This window comes from Microplitis mediator, chromosome 9, assembly GCF_029852145.1.
Source record: "Microplitis mediator isolate UGA2020A chromosome 9, iyMicMedi2.1, whole genome shotgun sequence".
Taxonomy (NCBI): Eukaryota; Metazoa; Arthropoda; class Insecta; order Hymenoptera; family Braconidae; genus Microplitis; species Microplitis mediator.
Window position 1 is genome coordinate 14,329,265 of NC_079977.1, and position 25,784 is coordinate 14,355,048.

Here is a 25,784-nt window from a genome sequence, read left to right on the forward strand (position 1 = left end):
TCGTAATGGATTATTGTACAGATACGCCACCGGCATAAGGGAAACAAAATGCTAAGGATTTGATGGGGACGGACTCATAGTGGCTAATGGTTTGGCACCCAGATGCAAAGGATCTTTGATCCTAGGGTTAAAATAACCGCCAATATTGAGCTTGCTCAATGTTTCGCTTTAATAATATTATAGTGGAAAATGGTGGATGTGACGCAGCACGAGTATGTCCAAAAGGGCGAGGTATCGGCCTCCAGTTGGTGGAGGTGGATTTAGGTTCCATTACATTAATTAATTAATTGTACAGATACGCCCTCAAGTGGCACTTAACTTTGAATTAGCTTTAATAATCAGAGCGCCTAAAGACTCGGAAATTAAAAAAACTCAGGAATGAACAAGCGAAAAATCGCTTGTTAGGGATCCAAAAAGTAACGAGTGGAGGGAGCCCTGTACATCGGTTATGGGAAAAAGTTGCGTCCCACCACTTCCACAAGCAACCATGTTGACCGGCGCTGGGAGTCTGGTACCACGGGGGGCTACTTCCCAAGCCCACTGCGGCCATAGTTTTTTTATTTCCTGAGATGGTAGTAGTGTTTGGCCCAAAAGAGATAGGACTCGTGGTGGCTGTGGTTGGATACCACGCATGATGAGGATTCCTGATTATACCACGAAGAACGTGATGGATGTATAATGTCCGTTCTGATAAACCGAACGTTCGATTAAAGTAAGATTTGTAGAAACGGAAGAACGGAAAACGAGACATTTGTAGAAACGGAGGAACGGAGAATGAGACGTTTGAATAAACGCGGGTAACGGAGAACGAGGCATTTTTAGAAACAGGAGCGAAGAACGTGGCATGTGGACAGCGTGCGGAACGGTTAACGTGAGGTTTGTTAACAATGACGTACGTTGGAATAATCATTTGACAATACCAACCGTTACATTGACTGCATTTAGTCGGTCGGAATTGTCAAATAATTTTTTTCAACGTACGTCATTGTTAACGAACCTCACGTTAACCGTTCCGCACGCTGTCCACATGCAACGATCTTCGTTCCTCTATTTCTAAAAACGTCTCGTTCTCTGTACCCACGTTTATTCAAACGCATCATTCTCCGTTCCTCCGTTTCTACAAATGTCTCGTTTTCCGTTCTTCCGTTTCTACATATCTTACTTCAATCAAACGTTCGATTTAACAAAGAGAACTTTATTCAGAAATTACGTTTATCAGAACGGACATTATACATCCATCACGTTTTTCATTCCTGCGTTTTTCCAAACGTAACTTTTATCTGTCGTTCATTTATTCATACGTGTCGCTACACACTTTGACTTTCGATGCAAGTGTGCGTTTCGTGTCACCTCCGTTAGGCATAGGTTGAGGCACCCCACATTTCTTCACCTGATTGTTAAAAATAAAGTAACAATTTACTTTCATCCATGATGGAATTATCACGCGCGTTTAAATTTATAATTTTTTTTAAGAAATAAAATTACTACTCAAAACCAAGATCCCAACCAACTGAACTGAGACGAAAGAAATGAAACGTTTGAATGTATATAAGTGTCCATAATAACTCAAGTAGCACACTTGCCTTTGAGAAATCTATAAAATATTAGTTTTTAGGCTATTTTTTGACATATCGACAAGGCACCAATATGTTGACAAAACGATCAGAAATTTTTATCACCAAAAAACTATCTATTTAAAAGACTTGACACAAGTGACGACAAAAAGTACATTACAAATAGTCGTAAAATAAGTCATTAAACGAATTTTTAATTGACATAAAACAAGAAAAACGACACAAATTTTCTTTGTCTCTGGAACTAACATTTGCATATCTTATTTATACCAAATAAGGTGACTTTGAGACGAAAAAAAATTTGTCTTATCCTTGTAAAAGACATCTTAAAGTTTATTTTTGTGCTACTTGGGAAACACAATGTTTTTAATGTACACACTGAATTGAAATGAAGTTTGATTTGAGTCATTGGCAAATGGAAATTAAAAATAATGATTAAAATTGTTCCCAATTCTGAAACATTAAAAATCGCCCAAGTTGCGACTTGTAGCCCAAACTTCAATTTAGTAGCAAATGCATAGGAAAAATCGCCCAATTCGCGATGACTAAATATTCTTAGTCTTCCGCATCTTTTTGTGTAGAATAATGTAGTAGGTGATCGTAACGTAGTATTCAGTTAATTTTTGATACCATGGCTAGCCCCATAAAAGTTAGTCTTATTTAAAAAAATTTGTCTATCGGTTGACCCTGCGGGCCAGCCCCAAAACTTCCCGCTGTTTTCGAGCTCCTTGAGCTCGAAAACATTGTTGTGAATACATTTTCGAGCTCTTCGAGCTCGAAAATACTTTTGTATCCCATTGTTTTCGAAAATAACCGTTTTTAGCATTTCTTTCTCGCATGATATATCACTAATTGATCGATTTCGATGAATGAGGCGGCAATCGACGTGTTTTACTGAGTTCTAGAGCTGATTGAATTTTAATATTGTTTGGTGGAGTTGTTTCAAAGATATTCGCAAAAAATCGTTTTTTTGGCATTTCTTTCTCCCGCGATATCTCACGAACGAATGAACGGATATTGATGGTTGCTCTTTCGATTGCCACCTTAACCATCCCAATCGGTTTATCAGTTAAAAAGTTATAGACCGATCACACACACACACACACACACACACACACACACACACACACACACACACACACACACACACACACACACACACACACACACACACACACACACACACACACATACAGACACTCGGACATCATTCTGAAAATAGTCAGAATAGCTTTTTAGGACCTCAAAACGTCGACATCTGATGAAATTTCGATTTTCGCAAATCGGGGTGAAAACAATAACTTCCCAATTTTCCGAAAATCGTCGATTTTCATAGCGGGAAGTTAAAAATCGGTCTATCGGTTAACTCTGCGGGCCAGCCCCAAAACTTCCCGCTGCTTTCGAGCTCCATGAGCTTAAAAACATTATTGTGAATACTTTTTCGAGCTCTTCGAGCTCGAAAATACTTTTGTATGCCATGGTTTTATAAAAAACCGTTTTTTAGCATTTCTTTCTCTCACGATATCGCGCGAACGAATTAACTGATTTTGATAATTGAGGCGGCAATCGACGCGTTTTATCTAGTTCTTGAGCTGATTAGATTTAATGGGAATGATTGGTTTAGTCGTTTCGACGATATTTGCAAAAAACCGTTTTCTACTATTTCTTTCGTCGACGATATCTTTTGAACGGCTTATCTGATTGAGACGTTCTTGGTGACAATCGAAAGCTTTTATCGGGTTCTAGAGCTGACTAGATTTTGGAATTGATCGATTCGACAGTTTTCAAAATATCAAAAAAAACGAAAAAAAAAAATTTTTTTTTTTTTCGTATTTCTTAAATATCTCAGAGTCTATTTGACTAAATGGTCTAAATTTTTTTTGAAAATCTAAGTTCAGACGATATCTTTCGAGTGCCGCAAGAACCATCTATATCAGTTCATGCATCAAAAAGATGTGAAAGGTTTACATCTGCACACACACACACATACATACACTCGGACATCATTCTGAAAATGTCAGAACAGCATCTTAGCACCTTCAAACGTCGACATATGATGAAAACCCGATTTCTGAAAATCGGGGTGAAGCCAATAACTTCCCGAATTTTTTGAAAATCGTCGATTTTCTCAGCGGGAAGTTAAAAATGGACCATTGGTTTTCTAGTTGGGTTGACAATAAGCAGTATGAGTTTCAAGCCTACACGGCTTTAAGATCGGAGACGTGAAAATTTTCATTTTTTCTCCAATTCATTTGTAAATGTTAACTTTCTGGAAAAAATTCACGCCATTCATTTTCTGTTCTCATGAATGGCATCATTTTTGGGGTGATAAATGATGATAAAGGTTACTGTTGTTATAATAAAAGAATAGGTGTAGGGACGAGATACTACGAGAGGCGCAAGTTGTAGATGCCATCTCGCGGTGTGAAGCCGAACCACCACATATATATATATATTAGGTTGTTCCTAAAAAAGTCGATGATTTTTTTTTTCGATTGCATGTGAAATTCTTGTTATATATGTTAAAAAAAAAATTCTGTAAAAATTTGAGCCCTTAATATCAACTTGAAGAACTCCATCACCGAATTTGAAGATTTTCCATTGATTTAACATGGAAAAATGATTTTTTAACCTTCATTTCTCCTGCAAACGATGTAGAACATTATTTTTCGGAAAAACCATCACTGTTCCTTCTTCAGTATTAAATTCTGTAAGAAAAAGCTCTTAGGTTCCAGTCTCTAACGTCAACCCTCTCGTTTTTATTTGCGTTAAAAATATAGATTTTTTGAAATTTCGATTTTTTCCATTTAATGTGTAAAATTTTGATCTCAGGCCATAAAGTTTGAGGAAATTTTAGTAGATCGTTCAATGTTTCACAAATCTGTGCCAAGAAAATTTTTCGTATCACTTTTGGCTCCAAAATTGTGAGGTTTGCAATATCTATTTTAATGATTATTCGCTACCCTGTGGAAAAGGTCTTATAAAATCTCATAAAAAAAATTGGCTATGAGAAAACGATCAGTATTTGTCCACGAAAAATCTCACAAATTCTGATACAATTATTTTCTCATTGATGGTGCATCAAAAAAATTTTTTTCTCAAAATTCTCATATAAATTATCAGAATCTATAAGAAACAGAAGCTGTAATATTGTGATTATAAGTATTTATAAGTTTTCGAAAAATGTAAAGTTTACAATTGAGTAGATTTTGGAAATGAATAAGATTGTATGAGACGATTTCTGAAGTAATCATACAAGATTCGATACTGATTAATCAATGTGAGTACAGTAATTTTTCATATAGTAACGAAAAAATTTATGAGATTGATTAAGTTATAGTTTCTTTAGTATTGATTAAGGTTTATATGCTAAATTATTGAATTTTTTAGCACGAATTCAAAAAGTTTTTATTATGTATACTCAAGAATATTTGTATGAGTATTTACGCGGAAAATCCTGAGCAATCTATTCACGATAAATCTATGAATTTGAGTCAGTTCATTTATTCATCAAAAATTACTCAAGTATACGTCAATATTAAATATTAAAGTCATGTTGTATTATGGGATATACCATAGTACAACCCAAACAGGTACTTATTGGTCTGTCAAATGACAGAGGAGTACTCGAATAAAATCGTATTGAAATTTGGAATATAACACTTCTGAAATAAATGTCTTACCAGGGACACTACAAATCGTAGGCGCGATCTCGTGGTGAGCACCGAACTACTTCCGCTGCTGCTGCTTAGCACCGGTGACTTTCGCCTTCTCCATATCGATCTTTTCTCCCGAGAAATTTTTTCTCTTGGCTTAAACAACTTTTGTTATTTTGGTCGGAGAATACAAAAAAACTTGCGTGAAAAGAATAGTACTTGTTCCGAGAAATTTTATTTTGTTTCACCAAAAAAATGCAACATTGCTACAAAAAAATAATGTATCTTGCACCTAAAAAAAAAAAAGAATGGGGCAAGATACATTACTGGGTTTGTAAAAAATCACATAAAAACTTATATTTTCACTCATCTCCGAACAGTTAAAATATTTAAAGTACAAGAAATAGTGATAATATTAGTATTTTGGTGTAAATTCTTATAAAAAAAAATTAAGTTAAACAATTATTTTTGAATGAATCTGATAAAATTAATATTTTATGTGAATGAAAATTATTTATAAAATCTCATAAGTACTCCATAATATTTTATAAGTAATAGCCTTCTAACTTGTAACGGGGTAAAATTTGAATTGATGGTGATAATTAAATTTAAATTTGAATAAATTTCCCGCGGTTGGTCAATGACCCAATAACCATGAACCCCGTGATCTACTTGATCAACTGTCACCGGGAGCGCCAATTTTGGAGGCTCGTCCTCCAGACCCAATTAGAATTTAATGGGGAGGGGTCAACGTACGATTAGAGCCGAAGGGTCACGAGACGGAAAGTGAAAAGTGAGTGCAGGAGGTGAGAAGAGACACACTTGGACGGACCGGCGTTGCGGTTAGACGCAAAATTCACTTACAAATTCAGGTAATTATATACACTCTAGAGAGGTACTTGTGGAACCTTCTAGAAGCAATAAATTAATTAAATTTATTAAACCGTGTATCCGGCAGGTAGCCGATGCACTAAATTACATATATTTATTTGTATTGAATGTGTTCACAGATAATTGGGAGAAAATTTATAAATTTCAAAGAGAACTGGGAGAAATAAAGGAAGGAACGGGAATCGGCAGAGACGACCGGGACAAAGGAAAGCCACAACTTACGAACGGCGGAGAAAGAATCAAGGTAAATAAATTGTTAGCAACCGCTACAATTTATTAATTAATTAACTAAGATCAATTCATAATTAAATTCGCGGGTAGTCGCCATTTCCGGTTCAATTGTAATAGAAATTCTCGGCAAGACGGCCAGAATTCTTTATAAATTAACACGCGGTCCGTCTGGAAAATTCTCGGCAGAAAGCCAGAATTTTATCCATTATAAATAATTATTATAAACTAAGAAATAAAATTTCTCGGCAGAAAGCCAGAAATTATAAATTATAAGATTAATTTTAAGAAATTGTTGACCGATAATTTGATAAAACTTAAGAAACGAAAACCAAAGGCTGTATAAGAGTGATAAGACGCTAATATTATGATAATTAAATTTAGTGGTAAAAACGAAGTCAGTTTTTGTGGAATAAATTGTTGAGTAACGGGACTATAAAATATAAAAGCAATTAAGAAAGAGAGCGTCAGTCAGCGGCGTCAGTTTTCGGGTATCAATAACTTCCTATTCAATAACTTGAAACTCGAGAAACTGAAAATATAAAAATATGCAGAATTAAATTCGGTCGTGTTGAAAATTTATCGGGGAAAATTTATCGTAGAAATTTACAAAATTAACGTACGGATGAATTTAGTCTAGTGGACAAAGAAATTGAAATTTGGAATAATTAAAAAGAGTGTGAAGTTCGCCGGTAAAGTTAAAATTGTAAACGCGTGTGTGTGTAATACAGTCCTGGGGACTTGAGAATAAACGTGTGTGTGTGTGAGAGAAAATTAGTAGTTCCGGTGAGAATATGATAAAATTATTAGATCCAGGGGATCTGGCAAGTTGCCGATTTTTATTTTAATTTTATGATCCAGGGGATCAGGCCGGTGGCCATTATTATAAAGTCCAGGGGACTCAAATTGTTTTAAATAAAATTGATCCAGGGGATCAGGCCGGTGGCCATATCGTATAAAAGTCCAGGGGACATATTGTTAATTAATTAATTAAGATCCAGGGGATCAGGCCAGGGGCCATTTTACATAAAGTCCAGGGGACATATTGTTAGTTAATTAAATAAGATCCAGGGGATCAGGCCAGGGGCCAGTAAATCGTTGTAAAAGTCCAGGGGACTCGGTAGTTATAAGATAATAAGTCCGGTGGACAATTTTGGAAAATAGTTATAAGTGAAATAAGAGCCCGGTGGGCAGAATTGTTTTGTAAAATAGTTATAAGTGAAATAAGAGCCCGGTGGGCGGAATTGTCTTTTGTTGAATAAAAGATAACATTTATATTGGAAAAATTTTGTGTTCTAATTAAATTTTAATCCCTCAATTTCCTCACTCTTATATTTTTCAACGACCCTGATTTCTATATTAACATCTCCGGTTCTGGAAGGCCGAGTTTTATCTTCCAGTGGCGCCCTTATTAAGATCAATTAATAAAGGGGCCAAACTTGGCAAGGTTGAGAAATACCCTGTTATAAACTAAAACTTACAAAAACTCATAAATCACATAGCTTTTAAATTAAAATTAAATCTTTTAAGTTTTTACAAGTTAATTCGATTATAGATTTTCTTACTAATTCTCATAAAATTTTTATGAGAAAAAGGTCTGCATTTGTCCATGTGATTCCTGATTCAGTCTCATGAAATTTCGAAGAAATACATGTTAAATATTTTCTCATAAAATATGACAAATATTTTATGATATTCAATGAGATATTATCTCCTAGGATAACTCTTACTAAAACTTATAAATTCTGAAAATTTCGTATAAAAAAATAATCTTATTGAGATTTTGTAAGTATTATAACATCGGAATTCGCCTGATCAATTCTTGTTGAAAATAGATTAGAATAAACTGTAACAATCTTATAGAAGTGAAAGTACTTATTCAATCTCATAATCGTTGGCGGGATTCGAGTCACAAAATCTCATAAATTAAAAAATCTTACTCATTCTTTTAAAAATCTAGTACGGAAATCATGATAGGAAAACATCAAAATCTTTGACTCATAGATTCTCGTAAAAATTCATATGAGAATTTTTTTAAATCTCATAGATATTTTCGAAGCTCATAGATTCTCATAAAAAATATTCAATATCAGAATTTATGAGAGCTTTTCCACAGGGTATAATAATAAATTTTACAAAAAATTTTAAAATCTATCAACAAAATATCAAAATTTATTTATGACAGTCAACAAAACGCTGTATTTCCGCTTCAATTCTTTCAATTTTATTATTTTTGTTCATTTAATATAACAGTTTATGGCTGTAACATATAATTTACACACAATTTTTGAATTATTTTACGAATTACAACACTTATTTCATCTATAATTTTCAAATGAATAACGAAGAGAAACCATACAAATTTTAAGTTTCGAAAAAAATTTTAACTCATTGTAGAATGAAAAAACTTTTTATTAACGATTAATTCAATAAACAAATTTGTTTAACAAAAATCTTACAATGGTGGAAAAATTGAAAATAAGAAAAAAAAATACCGAATAAGTTCCAAGAAACAAGAAACTGTTGATGATAATAAAAAATAAATTCAATAACATCTATCGGAAACTAAAAGAATTTTAATTTTATTCAGCTGCATATGATGAATCGATACATTGCTTCGAAATGCCTGGGAATTTTTTCCTGTGGTTTTCTATTACTTGGAGCAAAAATTGTTTTTGTTCCTCATCTCTCGTTAAACAATTATTGAATTGTGTAATTAATGCAACTCCCCGCTCAGCAATATCGTTAGTGACTTTTAAATACGAAAGCACAATTATTAAATGTTCCACAATTGTAAGATTTTTGTTAAACAAATTTGTTTATTGAATTAATCTTTAATTAAATCTTTTTTCATTCTACAATGGATTAAAATTTTTTTCGAAACTTACAATTTGTATGGTTTCTCTTCGTTACTCATTTGAAAATTATAGATGAAATAGGTGTAGTAATTCGTAAAATAATTCAAAAATTGTGTGTAAATTATATGTTACAGCCAAAAACTGTTATATTAAATGAACAAAAATATTAAAATTAAAAGAATTAAAGCGTCAATACAGCGTTTTGTTAACTGTTATGAAGAAATTTTGATATTTTATTGATAGATTTTAAAATTTTTTGTAAAATTTATTATTATAGAGAATAATCATTAAAATAGATATTGCAAGCCTCACAATTTTGGAGCCAAAAGTGATAAGAAAAATTTTCTTGGCACAGATTTGTGAAACACTGAACGATCTACTAAAATTTCCTCAAACTTTATGGCCTGAGATCAAAATTTTACACATTAAATGGAAAAAATCGAAATTTCAAAAAATCTATATTTTTTAACGCAAATAAAAACGAGAGGGTTGACGTTAGAGACTGGACCCTAAGAGCTTTTTCTTACAAAATTTAATACTGAAGAAGGAACAGTGATGGTTTTTCCGAAAAATAATGTTCTACATAGTTTGCAGGAGAAATGAAGGTTAAAAAATCATTTTTCCATGTTAAATCAATGGTAAATCTTCAAATTCGGTGATGGAGTTCTTCAAGTTGATATTAAGGGCTCAAATTTTTACAGAATTTTTTTTTTAACATATATAACAAGAATTTCACATGCAATCGAAAAAAAAAAAATCATCGACTTTTTTTGGAACACCCTAATATACATATATATATATATATATATATATATATATATATATATATATATATATATATATATATATTAGACTGGGCCAAAAAAATCGACTATTTTTTTTTTTTAACGATACTGTGGAAATATTATTTGGGATGACAAAAAAAAATTATTGTGAAAATTTGAGCCCTTAATTTTGATATTAAGAGGTGTATCATCGCAATTTTCGATTTTTTTTTAATGAGCGAGTTTTTGTCTCATAACTCTCAAACCATCGAGATAAACGAAATTGACTCAGATACATTTTTTAAAGGAAATTTGATGCTCTACAAAAAAGATCTGATTGAAATTTTTCGTCAGATGAACCGTTTCCTTATAATCATGCTTTGAACATTGGTATGATTTTACAATTTGATTGTTCAACTTTGGAATTTTGTAATTCATGTAAAAATAAGTTTCCGGAAAAAGACAATGAATATTCTTGAAGGAAATTGAATGCTCTACAAAAAAAGTCTCTTAACAATTTTCGCTAAATTCACTCCTTCAAAAGTTATTCAAGATTATTGAAGTCGTTTTACATAACTTCAACCTTGAATTACTTTTGAAGGAGTGAATTTAGCGAAAATTGTTAAGAGACTTTTTTTGTAGAGCATTCAATTTCCTTCAAGAATATTCATTGTCTTTTTCCGGAAACTTATTTTTACATGAATTACAAAATTCCAAAGTTGAACAATCAAATTTTAAAATCATACCAACGTTCAAAGCGTGATTATAAGGAAACGGTTCATCTGACGAAAAATTTCAATCAGATCTTTTTTGTAGAACATTAAATTTCCTTCAAAAAATGTATCCGAGTCGATTTCGTTTATCTCGATGGATTGAGAGTTATGAGACAAAAACCCGCTCATTTGAAAAAAAACGAAAATTGCGATGATACACCTCTTAATATCAAAATTAAGGGCTCTAATTTTCACAATAATTTTTTTTTGTCATCCCAAATAATATTTACACAGTATCGTTAAAAAAAAAAAATAGTCGATTTTTTTGGCCCAGTCTAATATATATATATATATATATATTGTCACAAGATATTCCCGACTGGGAATCTAACCAGCGAGAATTCTCTGTGCAATTAAATTATGGCTTACCTGCAGTTCCCGTTGGACGCCAGGTAATTTTTGGAGAGAATTACCAAACTCACGACGCGGAAATTTACTAGCGTGGAGGGTTCAGGGAAAACGAGCTTCCTGGACGGCGGGAGGAGTTGGGTTTGGGTATCTTACCGGCTATTACTGTCAGGGCAATTATTTAATAATAATAAAAAAAACAATGTTATGGTAAAAAAAACTGTTAAGCACTTTAATAAACAAAATACGCAGTCCTCAACCGTATAATTGTTACATCGTTTCGCGTATTCACCTTAAAAGTTACATACAAATCATACCACGCGGCACACTGGTCATACAACACGCATTCAAGTACAATTCCGGCTCGGAAATTCGATCAAACTTAATGTTTTTCTTTATTTTTTTCTTCTTGAATTAATTTGTCGAGTCGCGAAATTCTTTTAGCATACAATCAACAACAACAAACCTCAAAAAAAAATATGCAATCCATTATTTTGACTCATAGCAATTACAAAAATAATAACTCTTCAATACTTCTTACATAACTATTGTGACCGTAAATTACCCCAACGAGGCTCAAATATTTTATTATTTTTGCGTAAATTTCAAAAAAAAAATTAAGAGCTAATAAGCACTAACTATTTATCTAATAAGTATAAACTATATTTATCTTACATCTAATCAACGTAACAGTGGTCCCAGACTCGAGCACAAAAAAAAAATAATAACATAAACTGAGAATCGCGACTTATTTTATGTAACAAAAAAAAATTAAACTCCCGACGGATTTATTCTAACAGGAATAAATAATATGATACTCGCGGTAAACAACTAAAATTTATGCGCGACGAATATTCCCGCGTGACGACCACGCGACACTCGAGGACTCTGGCTTCACAACTCACCAAAATGCACAGTCAACAAAAAAAATTAAAAATAATAATTATAATAATCGATAATAAAAAAGAAAAATCAACCACCACAAATACGGGGTATTGAAATGACCGATAAGCGCAGTACAAACTTCCACTCACCCTTTTTGACGGTCGACGAGGGGATGTTGATTGTTGTCCAGCTCTCAGTATTCCTCGGCAGGGCCTTCTAACTCCTTCCCCGTCTGCGGCAATTGAGCAACCCCAAGGTCAGCTACGAGACACACGCGGTTCGATGACGATTCAGTCTCACCTTTGCTTTATTTTGTTTGGTTTTATCAGACAACTTGCCTTCGCGGCACTTGAATATTTATTGCTGATGTTATACGACAATATATCGCCTGCGCGGCACTCAAATTAGTTTATTTGCAAATAATTAATAAGAAATAACCGTTCTTTAATAGCTGGTATAATCCACAGTAAAAAAAAATATCAACAACACGTGTTATACGCAACAGGCATCCAGCAAAGATGGCTGCAACACCTCCGATCACATGGATCTCACATGCGACTCCCCACTCCATTGCCCAGTTCAGCTGCTGCCTCAGAGATGGCGCCAGCGGTACCATAAATTGTTCCATAGTGAACCTTCGAGTCCATGGCTCGGATTGATGGCGCGCGTGCTCTCGCGTTAGAAACTCGAACTGCTCGTGGCTTACAGGCGGACGGTCGTTGGTTTTGCCGCGAGTCTCCCCTTTCCCCATCCGCGGGTCTTCTGGGATTGATTGCGGCTTATCTCCCTCGATGATCGTGGTCCACTTCCGGTGAGCGAGATGGAAGTTTGTCTGGCTACTTAATGACTAATTCTTAGTGGCTAACTTAACTTAACAATAATTAATCTCTACCTACCAGAGTCTTCGGGGATCGTTGCTGGAAGCCTGTTAATAGCCGCGTTACTTTACCTGAGACTTCCCATCACTCCCGTGTGCCTCGCAGGTCCTAATTATTAATATTATCATTTACAGAAACAAAAAAAAATGAATTAATAACTAAAGTTAATCTAACGCGTGGGATCCGCCGAGGACCGGACAATCTCAAATGTCACAATATATATATATATATATATATATATATATATATATATATATATATATATATATATATATATATATATATACATATACAGGGTGTCCCAAAAGTCGCGCCCTAAACTTGAAATCTAGATAGAGGACAAAATTCCGAGACGAAAAGTCCTCTACGATTTTTACACCTGACGAACAGGTAAATTGTTATTAATTAAACAAGATAGCCAATTAGAATGAAGCATTAGCGCGAACGAGTAGAGTGGGATGAACAGTCAGGAGAAAGCATCACCAGCGTAAGCGCTCGGCTGACGTTTAGCAGCTTTCACAAAGCGTGATGCACGTGACCAACATTTTCATTTATTTATGTTTTTTATTCTTCATAAAAATACAGTCGCACAGAAAAAAATTTTTCTTTTCTTATCAGCTCACTGACAGTCAGTCGACTGTCAACAAATGGGAGGACAGCAGAAGATTTTTTTTTAAATCCAGTCCCACAAAAATAGAAATAAACATTTTATTTTTCTTATCAACTAACTGACAGTCAGTCGACTGCCTTTTTTTTAAATCCAGTCCCGTTTCACGTCCGGGGTAGGTATTTTAATACTTAAATTAGATAATTCGCGGTTATCGATGCACAATAAAGAAATCAATAAAAGAAAATAGCGGGCTACTTTGTTCCCGTTTAATTAATACGCGTCAATTTAGACGTTACAAATATATTAAAGCAACGTACTCAGTATCGAGAGTGGTTGCATACATGTGTCGTATTTCGCGCTTATTATGATTAGTATTTTATTTGCCTTTCTTGATGGACGTGATTTGTTTGATAGTAATTCGCCGAGCGGATGCGAATTCTATCGGGTTTCTAATTTATTTACCCTGCGTGGCTACTAGGGTATTAGGAATTAAAGAGAGATGGGCTGCCGGATTGACCTCGAGAAGTCTTATTCTCTACGATTTGGGAAAGTGAAAGGTTTTGTGGAAATGGTGAAACTTGTTTGAGAGAAAGAGAAGAATATATTCTGTTACCAGTTTGTTTACAATGCTTATTAATTCCTGTTACAATCTAGTGTTAGTAATGCGGTAGGTATTTAAGAAGTGCGTTTGCTTACCCCTTTTGGGTGTGACCCGTGAATTTTCTAGTCACTTGCAATTAACAAGTTTATTCACGACTCGAATCAGTTTCGGAACGTACTCACAAGTTGAGCGTTGTGTGCGGGAATACTACTCACACGGAGCGTTAATTCGCCACAGAGTCCAAATGGGGTAAAGATCAGGGTTTTGATCACCGAAGAACGTACTCACAAGTTGAGCGTAATTCTTTTATTAGCGAATCAATTGCAGGGTTCTCACAAGTTGAGCGTTGCTGCTGCTACCATGGGGCTCAATTCGCTTGGTGAATCAACTTCTCTGTGCCAATTAGACCTGGATGATGGTATTATTCGAGCGTAGAACAGACTTGCTTGCACTACTGAGTTCAGTCTTTACTTGGTTACAACTGAGAGCGACTGACTGACTTTGGAAGATTCTCGGGGGTTTATATACAGATTTTAGGGGTCTACTGCGCACCCTGAGTCTCTGGAAGGGATGTTTTAGAAGGTAAAGTGAATGTATGCTACCAAATGGGGTAGGTTACCCTTGGAGATTCACTTCGTGACGCCACCAGATCTCTCCAATGCTTTCACCATAAGTGGGACATCCGAGAGATCTGGGTCCCGGGGTTGTTTCTCGTCAGAGATCTCAGCGTTGCGACATCAAACACCCAATGATTTTAATATTTACGTAGCAAACGTCACACCCGCAAAAATTAAAATAAACTTTTTATATTTCTTATCAACTGGCTGACAGCCAGTTGACTGCCACCAGTAGGGAGACAGCGGATGATTTTTTTCTTAAAAATATAGTCCTGCAAAAATAAAAACTCATTTTTTTTACGTTAAAAAAATTTGGTGGCCCTGAAAAGAGCCGTTTTGTTCATTATATCGAACGTTGGCTATCACTTGAGCAGTCAAGTTGGAGTTCTGCCTCCAACTTGAATACATAGACGACAGCGTTTTATTAGGTCTGCCCTGATTTTCTCCATCACTGACTTTCTTCATCATTCTCTTGCTCGAGTTATACAATTAATTGACGTACGAGAAATCTGCAACTAACGCTTAAGTTTGCGGACAGTAGTGTTAGAACCATCTAGCACTGCCTCAACTACACGATCATCGTTACGAGCCGTACGTACATTGCGAGGACGACCTACTCGCTCAACGCGGGCTGGTAAAATATTCCCAGTTTCCCGAAGACGATGAACAGCACGAAGAATTACGTGATGATCTGGATGACTAGCACGATTCGCGTAACGCTCAGCATACACATGACATGCATCCCTAGCATTATGGCCACACTCGCCGTAGATGATAGTCATGTCCGCATAATCCGAAGCAGAATAGTGATTATCACGCGGTATAGCGAAACGTATTGTGTCGTTATGAAAGATTCAATAAAGACTAACGTTCGCTAATAGTTTGCACCAATAAATTTTAAAAACAATTGAAAACCATGGAAAGAGACAAACAATATTTAGTGGCACGAGAAAAAGGCAGCGAGTGCCTTGGACACAGCATCACATTTCCACGAAAAAAAGTAAATAATTGTATATTGGAGAATGCATAAAACAGTCAGGAGTAAGAGAGATAAAAGTAAAATACTCGATAGTATTTAAAGAAATACTCGCCAAATTTATATTGACTGAGAAAATCGGCGATCGTCCTCTGAAGAAAAAGCTGTCAGCATAATGCTGTTGAAAAGTTGATAATAGAGTGAATGGAAAAACAATCTGTCAACAAATTTGTTCGAGATAAGAATAAATAAAGATTTCGAATGTCACATTAGTTTTTTAATGATTTTTGTAAGACTAGATTTTTTTTTTAAATCCTCAGTTGTCATACCATCGGTTGGCAAACGACTGACTGTCAGCCAGTTAATAAGAAAAATAAAAAAATTATTTTTATATTTGCGGGACTGGATTGTCACGTAACCATTCCAATAAATTAATAATTAATTAGAAATAAGTAATAAAAATAGTATTTAAGTTCAAATTTGAATGGTTACGCGGGCATTTCGTTGCCACGCCGGTGAGACAACGTTTGCTCGCGCATGCGCGCGGCGTGAATGAGAGCACGTGTGTGCTAATATTTTAATTTATCATTTAAAAATAATTACATTTATTATTTATTATTTATAAGGAAATATTTATGATTTGGCGTTATTCAGGGGACATAATGTGTGGTCACATTATGCCCCAATTATTATTTTTATTTTATTTCAATTTAATTTCATGTCCAGGTATTGAGGAGATGAGAAATATTGACCGCAGAGGAGAGGAAAATCAATATTTTCTCCTGCAATATCGACGCGGGTGACATGTGTTAAATAATTATTATTTAATTATATATATGTTTTACGATTATTATTCTGGTATAAATAAATACCATATATATATATATATATATATATATATATATATTCAATTTATTATGTATCATTCAGGTGGGGTAAAAATGTTCTTATAATTCATTTAATTAATTCAAAGGCCCGGGGCTAGGTAACAATGATAATAATAATTAAGGGCGATTGTTGCGCCACGTGGGTGGCCAACAAGTGGCCGGCCCATTAAGTACTCAGAAAAGTACGGAAAGTGATACTGAGCAGACGCTGTTTCTCATTTTACGTTGTTAATACGTCTCGAATTTTACAATTAATTTCGTTGTTATTGTGGTTAAAGTTCATTCAGTAAATTCACCGGGTGATTAGTTCCTGTGTTTCTTTGTTTTGGATCGGCTTGAAGCAATTTTGAGTAAGTACTCTCGCATTATCCTCCAGCACATTGTTACTTGTAACCTCCCCGGGAATTGTTGGTATTCGCGACGCGAATAATTTAGCTGATTTTGTGTTTAGATACCCCTGAATGATACATTTTCATTTATAAAAGGAATTGGGGATAATAAAATAATTGTATTTCGTTTAATTTATAATTTAACATTGGAAATTGCGCGTTTGCGGTAGTTCGATATATCGATATATCGATAGCTACCTATATCTATACTTATAGCTATAGCTATACACCGGCTAAAGAAAAATTCCTGAGCCTACGACGTAAGAGTTCAGAGAAAAAATTCCTGGGCAAATAATGATGATTATAAAGTGGGATTATTATTATTATTTATATTATAATTCATTATAGTTATTATTATTATTTAAATAATTAAACCCGAATTATTATTATTTATATTTTTCTTTGCTGTACATAATTTACAGTTTTTGTGTACCCCAGTGGTCCAGCAATTTATATTATATTTTTGATTATTTATAATTATTGAAAGGGTGATAATTATTTATTTTAAATAATTTACGTTATAATTTTGGAAATTCGGTGAATGAGAGTGAGAGTGCACCGTATCTTTCTCCCCCTGTAAAGTGTAAAGGGGTAACCCAAGGTTGTGATAATTTTTTATTGACATTTTGTTTATTTTGTTTAAGTGAATTATTATTATGATATATTTATATTTTATATTGGATTTAAATTCGAAATTTTCTTTGGATTATATAGATTTTGCCCCCAGGGGTTTATCGACGAGTATCATTTATATTTATAAGCAATATATTGTATCAAAAATTTTGATAATTCTATATAAATAATTGGATCCAACAATTCTCGGGGAAATACTCTGTATTTATTTTCCTGAGTCTTTTTCCTGCTATATTTAATTTATTTTATTATTTATTTTCACCTGTGCTTATTTTCTTTTTCTGATTATTTCTTATTTTTATTATTTCATTCGATTTATCCGCCTTGTTACTGGCTATACTCGCTCGGATTTTCCCTCGCAAATTTCCCCTGATAAAATATTTTGTCCGTTTTGGAGAAACGGTCTGGCGCCTACGTGCACTAACCCAGCCTGAGGGGCTGGTCCAGGCACACCTTTATTTATTATTTACAATTTAATAACCTTATTATTTATTTATTAATTTAAAAATTAATTGAAACAATATTTATCATAACTTTATTTTTCCGGACTTTTGAGTTTATAATTTTGGTAATTATTTACAAGTGGGGTCAACCACATTTTTGGCCATAAAAAATCGAAAAATCAATATTTTCGAATCGTTTTTTTTTTTTTAAATTGTTCTATTTCACGGCGGATTTAAGAATTCACCATCATAAATTCGAAATTTTTTAGATTTCGATGAGTTTTTCCGATTTTAAAGCATAAAAAATTCATGTTTTTCATTATATTCATCGAAATTTTTGTGGCAACATTTTTTTGAGCTTGCTAGTATTTTTTTTCTTAAAAAACATAAAAAACTGAATATTTTGAAAAAAAAATTTTTTATGATAGTGCTATTACAGAATTTTTTATGAATTTTCAGAAAAAAATTTTTTTTTTTAAATAATCGAAAATGAGATCGATCACAATTTTGATGATAAAAAATCGAAAAATCAATATTTTCGAATGTTTTTTTTTTTGAAATTGTTCTATTTCACGGCGGATTTGAGAATTCACTTTGAAATAAAAAAAAATAATAATAATTGAAAAGATGGTATATTTTTATAATCGTGCACACACAAAATTTGTGAAAAAACCAGAAAAATCAATAAAAATAAATTTTGACCTTTCCAAAGGTTATGTGATAAATTTTTTGCGCCAATATGAAAATTTCTCCGTTTAAAGGGATCATAATAAAGGCAGAATCGAGCATTGTTGGTAAGTTAAAGAGTATAATGAGCGAAATAAAAATTATTTGCTAAAAAGTGCAAAAACCCCATGTTAATTAAATGGGAAAAGTATCGTTATTTAGGCAGGGTTAAACGGCATCGTAAAAATTTTTTTTTGTTTTTAAAATTGTTTTTAGGTCAACAAGAAACGATTTTGACGATACCCAAGTGGAAATAGCCAACTTGGTAAATAACGGACACCCTAATATACATATAAGACTATTAAAGATAATTGATAGGAACATATGAGAATATAAACACAAATCACTGTATTTTTTAATTTATATTAATTTTATATTTTTTAGCAGCAATGGTATTGGTAATTAGTTAACAATATATTTCAAAAATTAATTTCACGATTCGTGCAATATTGAATTTGCAAAGTAAAAAAAGTCTCGTTAAATTTATTATGTTAGTATCATAAATTTTACAAAGAGTCTATATAAATTTTTTAGATTAGTAATATAATTTTTGTAAAAGTTAATTTAAAGAGTAAAAGAACAAAAATGAAAATTATTATTTTTTTTCAATAAATTTTTAAATAATTTTGATCGTATAAGTAAAATAATTAAAACAATTTTTATTATGCTAGTGGTACATTTTGTTATCATAAGACGGTGAATATTGCATCCTAGCGACACAATTTTTGTCGTGTCAGTTATTATAACTATAAAATACTTGATAATTTTTATTATGCTCAACACGAAATGTATTATGTTCAAGAAAGAAATTTTTGTTGGCCGAATCGAAATTTTATTATTCTTCAATACAATTAGTAGCAACACGTATAACATAAAATATTGGAATATCATACGGTTTCAAGTTTAGTCGGCTAGCATAATAAAAATTTATGGATTTTCACATAAAATTTCATGGAATTTTCACCTTCATTTTTCTCCGTGTACACCAAATGGACCACTTTTGACTCCGACCCTTTTCGATTTAGCTGAAAGTTTTTCACCTTTTTTTCGCTATATGAAAAACGGTTCTAAAAATTTTTTCAAATTGTTTTACCCAATCTAAAAAAAGTTCTGAGTTTTTTAAAAAAATGGCTTTAATTTTTTCAAATATCTAGAACTTCTTCAAAAATGGACTAATTGGGACGTTTTTTAAAATTTGTTCTTTAAATGTACTTTTCAGAAAAAAATGTTAAGATGATAAATTTCAGGAAATTTTCGCCTTTTTTATTAGAATAACCAATATTTTTCTTGAAGTTCGCCATTCTTTATTTTTTGTTTATTTTCTCAAAAAAATTTCAATAGCAACATGCTTTGGTTTTTTTTTTCGCAAGCCTGTGACTTGGTCAAAAATAGACCAAATGACAATTTTTCTCTTCATTCTCTTTGTTTTTAGGTGGAGTTTAAAAAAAACCCAAGAAAGTTATTCATAGCTGCCGTCTATGTTTTCTTCACTTTTTTGAAAAAAATCCAAATTTTTTCGAGAATTACCACTCAATTGTTATTTTCTTCTTAATTTTTCAAACTCTAAAGTCGTCTATAAGTCCTCAAAAATTTTCAGAGTGATGTTTTGTGAAATAAGCCCAGCTGGGAAAAAATTTTTTTTCAATCGATAAAAAAAAATCGAAAGAACAGTCGGATCACTTCGGGATTGGCGGGAATAATCGCAGAATTAATTGAAGTTTTTTTTTGAGAAAATGTAAAAGAAATAATAGAAAATGTTGAACTTCAAAAACCACAAAAATTTCATGGAGTTTATCATCTTAAATTTTTCACTGAGATGTACATTAAAAGAAAAAAATTTTGAAAAAAAAAAAAAAACGACCCAATTAGACAATTTTTGAAGAAGTTATAGCTATTGGAAAAAATAAAAGCCTTTTTTTGAGTTGGGTAAAAAAATTTAAAAACTCCCTGAAAAAAGATTTTAATGGATCAGAAAGGGAAATAAATTTTCAGCCAAATCATAAGGAGTGGGGTTCAAAAGTGATTGATTTGACGTGGAATACCTTATATATCGTTAAATAAAATCATTTTTCTTCGGGTTATTCTTCCTCTTTTTTATTTGTTATAGACAATAGTTTCTAGTGGAATTTTTCAACGCAAAACTTTTTTATAAAGATTTTTCACAAAGCAATTGATAATAAAAAATAATAATTAATTTTGTAGAAAACATGAAGCAGAATAATTTTCAAGTTCAAAATTACTACCTTTAAACTTTAGTTGATTCTAATGACACGCCTCTAATATTTATAATATTTTATTTAGTATTAAAATGGAGAAATAAATACTTCAACAGATAAATGAATTTCACATTGTTATAATTCTAAAATTTTTAAATAAGCTTTCTCCATTTTACCATAAACGTGTGAGTGCTATTTATAATTACAATACGAGTAATATAATTCTATGCTTTTTCTTAAAAGAGTAAAGAATCTTTATCGTTATGCTTAGTCTTCATCTTATTTACTAAACGAAAAAAAAGAATTCGTGAGATATGGTTTTGCGAAGCTTTCTTAATAAATCATTATCGGTATTTCAGTAACGTAGATGCAATTCACGTCATGACGTATGATCTTCGAGGGAACTGGGTTGGATTTGCTGATGTTCATAGTCCACTTTACAAACGTCCTCATGATCACTATGCTTACGAAAAACTTAATGTTGTATGTTAAACTCATGTTATCATGATCTCTGGATTTTTTATATCAATTCTGAAGAAATGTGGTTATTTCAGAACGATGGTCTTCAATTATGGGTTGATTCAGGATGTCCACCGAATAAGCTTGTTGTCGGCATTCCTTTTTATGGACGAAGTTATACTCTAAGTGCAAGTAATAATAATTATCACCTTGGTACTTATATAAATAAAGAAGCAGGAGGTGGAATGGCTGGGAAATATACAGGAGCCAAAGGCTTCTTAGCTTACTACGAGGTAAAATACATGGTTCTATCATCTAAATCTTTCAAAAAAAAAAAAATAAATCATGTCTTTGTGTAGATTTGTTCACTTATTCAAGATGCCGAATGGGTAAAAAAATGGGATAATGTAGGTAAAGTTCCATATGCCTATAAAGATACACAGTGGGTTGGGTATGAAGATCCTGAAAGTATTCAAATAAAGGTGGATTGGATTAAATCAAAAGGATACGCTGGTGCTATGGTTTGGGCTCTAGATATGGATGACTTCCATGGACTCTGCGGTAAAAAAGATGTTCTAATCAAAATAATTCATGAAAACATTAAAAATTATTATGTCCCGATCTCCACAACGAGTACAACACCAAGAGTATGTGATTTAACTCTAAGTCCCGAACTTAATACGAAACTTTTCTTAAATAATTTTTTTTTCAACAGCCTGAATGGGATCGGCCACTCAGTACGACCTTGGCAACCAATGGATATGTTACTATTTCACCTCTATTGGAAATTGAAAAAACCACTCTACCATATTTTGATAACAAAACAACAAATTTCCCCGATACGTTTCAAAACTTAACAGTTGACATTATTCAAATTGATAACGAAACAAATAATATTCAGTGTGATAAATATGATTTAATACCTTCAAAAAATTGTCACGCAGTAAGCATTTTTTCTGAATATACATATGTTTTTGAGTTTAATTCAAAATGTATTTCACAATGAAATTTAAATTCCAGTACTATCGTTGCATTCATGGAAAACCTCTTTTATTTCAATGTCCCAATGAATTGATTTACAATCCTGCAACGTATGTTTGTGATCTGTCAGCAAACGTTGACCGCTTCGATTGTAAGAAATGAATACAAACCGTCATTACTTAAATGACGTCTATGATCAACGACTATTTTAAATCCAGCTCAAACTATTCAAATTATACTTTATAAATAACAGTTCGAAACCGTAAGTGAGAACTCACATAATAATGTAGAGATATGACCAATAAATTCCTGTTCAATTACACGTTATACTATCGTTATTGACTTTTAACCAAATAGATTATAAATTAATGTTAGCTGCCGATCGAAGATGTTTAATAAGCTCGAATGATAAAGAAGTTACGGTACGTCTTTTCTATTGTTGTGAAGTCTGACATATACGGTGACGAGACAATTACCGTAAAAAGTATCTAGAAGCTTGTCTAATAAGCTTTAATTTATGACCTTAAACTTTATGTTTTGACCATTTCTTCTAATAGTTAGAAAGCGTCGAAATTTTTAATGGAATCAAAAAATTATGAAAATATGGTTTTCATTCCCCATAACTTATGCATTTCCCATTATAGTCCAATTTCGTCAGTTGTATCTTATTGTAAACAAAATAATCTGAAAATTTCACAGCTTTTTTATATTTTAAAAGTATTTCTTTCATTACTCATGATGCTTTAAACGTAACTGTATGTCCTATGATAATTACTGGTCTTGTCATCACGTTAGCACCGACATTTCTTATTGCATCCTAATTAAATGTTTTACACTTATCCTATAGGCGATTACCCTAATCGAGTTCGAAGATGGGCTAAATCGGTCAATTAGTTTAGAAGTTATAGCTTTTCGAAATTTTCACGATTTTTCGAAAAAATTAGTTTTTAATCACTGTTAAAGCTTATGGCTGATTCTAAAAAAAAATCGAAATTGATGTCCTTGATCATTTGTATGAACCTGAATCGTCAATTATGAAAAGTTGTTTTTTATTAATAAAACCACTGTACTAGATGTACGAATGTATGAAACAAATTTATTTTTTACATGATAAACAAAAAAGATATGTCCAAGAAAGTATCCTGAAAATCATTCCCTCACTATGTCCCAAGCGCTAAATTTAAAGATAATCATTAACTTTAAACGTAAAATTCCTAACAAATTGTTTATCATTATCAGGGCCCGAGACTTTGTGCTATAAGGTTAGCTTCAAATTCTTCTCGGTAAAATGACCAATAATTGTTGAATATGTGAGCAAGTTCACTGTATTTACTAAACTATACTACATGTGTTGGTATGCGGAACGCGGAATTGGAAATTCGATTCCTGAATTTAGCCTGCTAACCATTCCGTGGTTTGTGGAATAGAAGTGTTGTTTACTAATATTAAGGGTAGAGATAGAAGATAGTATATATGCGATTAGGGCCAGTTTTTTAAACCGGGTTAATTTTTAATCTGGGTTGACGTTATTATTGCTGGTATATCTATATTATCAATGTATAGAAGTATGCTAGCAATGTTAATTAAAACCTGAATTAAAATAAACTCGGTTTAAAAAACTGGCCCTTACTAAAAGACTAAATCGTACTAAGTTCACTTAGGACTCAGTTCGGCCAAACATGCCCGTAGATTGTAAAAAATATTGTTGATTTAGATTTTTAGGTGGATGGATTTTTAGCCAGATGAGAATTTTTTTAAAACATAATTTCCAAAACATATTTTCCTACGTTTTTCCCTTATTGTAAAAAAGTTAAGAAATCGCTAATTTAGGTGCTTTAAAATAGAAGCAAAAAATTGGAGTAAGTATAGGTTTTCAGAGTAAGGTTTTAAAAATGTTCTCACCTCGCATAAAATTTTTCCACATAAAGTGCTTTATCCACTATATTTGTTACTATTAAAATCATAAACGTTAAAATAAAGTTTAACGTAGGGCCAGTTTTTCAAACCGAGTTTATTTTTAATCCTAGTTTAAATTGATATTGCTGGTATATCTACATGCTATTAGGGCCAGTTTTTCAAACCGAGTTTATTTTTATCCGGGTTTTAATTAATATTGCTAATATATCTATATATTAATAATATATAGATATACCAGCAATGATAATCAAAAACCAGATAAAAATAAACTCGGTTTGAAAAACTGGCCCTTAATGTAGATATTCTACCAATATTAATTGAAATCCGGATAAAAATAAACTCGGTTTGAAAAACTGGCCTTTAAAATTTTAATTTGTATTGAATTAATTTAATTTATTTTTTTATTCAGAACTTTGGCATGTCAAACTTTTTCAAATTTTTTTACAATAAATTTTATTTACGTGGAAACGTATTGAGTTTTCATTTATTGAGGTTAAAAACAAAAACTAATAATTAAATACATTCCAATTTTAATTAAAATCTTTTTTTTTTCAATTAAATTCATTTTACTTTTTGATATTACTAGAATTGACCTATCAAATTAATGTAAATTATCAATTACAAATATAAATATCCAATGAAAATTATGTCTTTAATTAAATTCACACCTTTTCTCAATTTTTAATTGAAAATCAGTTTGAACAAAAACATAATTAATAATTACTGGGTTTATGACTAGTATTTTAGATCATTTTTTAAAAACTTAAACTCAGATTAATAATGATATGAATTAAATACGATGAATAAATTTTCATCATGTGAAGAATTAAGCGATTTTATAATTTACAGTTTGATTTTTGAGAGCTTACATTATAATAAAAACGTGATAAAAATAGTAGAATTTACAAAAATTTTTGTTCAAACTTTTTGTTTAAAGCATTTCATTCTCCCAGCAAACGAAATCGCATTCAGTTTTCTATCCGATTCAATCCTGTTTTTGGAATGGCCGTCTTGTCAATCCGAATCAATGCTATTCAATGCGACACGTTGATATAGGCTGAGTAGGAAATATTTTTTACCGATTAACCCAAAATTCTAGATTACCGATAGCCGAAATGTAAAAATTTCAATACGATTATCATATGACTCAAAAATAATTTAGAGAAAAAAAATTATGTTAATACAGAGTGTAAATGGAAAACATCTAGTGAAATTATAGCTTTTGCAATCATTTTAATGATATCAAATTTGTTTAGTAAAATGATTCACTAAGCACGAAAAATTGAATGACTGTGAAAGTAATTAAGTTTAAAGGCATGCATTTATTTATTTAAAAAAAACAAGCTATTGAACTTTGTTAAAATATAAATATTAAGGGGGATAGCCACAGTGAGGATCAAAAAAATAGGTGATTTTCGGGAATTTTTATGACTGGAATAATAAAGAAATTTGGGAATCGGGTTTTTTTTTTTGT

At 32.2% G+C, this 25,784-nt stretch overlaps 1 protein-coding gene across 2 annotated transcripts in view; it reads left to right on the forward strand.

Annotated features, from left to right (window-relative positions):
- Positions 1–22,720, forward strand: part of LOC130674562 (endochitinase) — a 55,200-nt gene extending 32,480 nt beyond the window's left edge. For both annotated transcript variants that reach the window (XM_057479921.1, XM_057479920.1), the window contains exons 5-9: positions 21,313–21,436; positions 21,508–21,705; positions 21,772–22,059; positions 22,128–22,355; positions 22,433–22,720. In XM_057479921.1, the coding sequence (XP_057335904.1) occupies positions 21,313–21,436; positions 21,508–21,705; positions 21,772–22,059; positions 22,128–22,355; positions 22,433–22,555 (961 nt within the window). In that variant the 3' untranslated portion in view covers positions 22,556–22,720. The remainder of the gene's footprint in view (positions 1–21,312; positions 21,437–21,507; positions 21,706–21,771; positions 22,060–22,127; positions 22,356–22,432) is intronic.
- Positions 22,721–25,784: the final 3,064 nt, after the last annotated feature.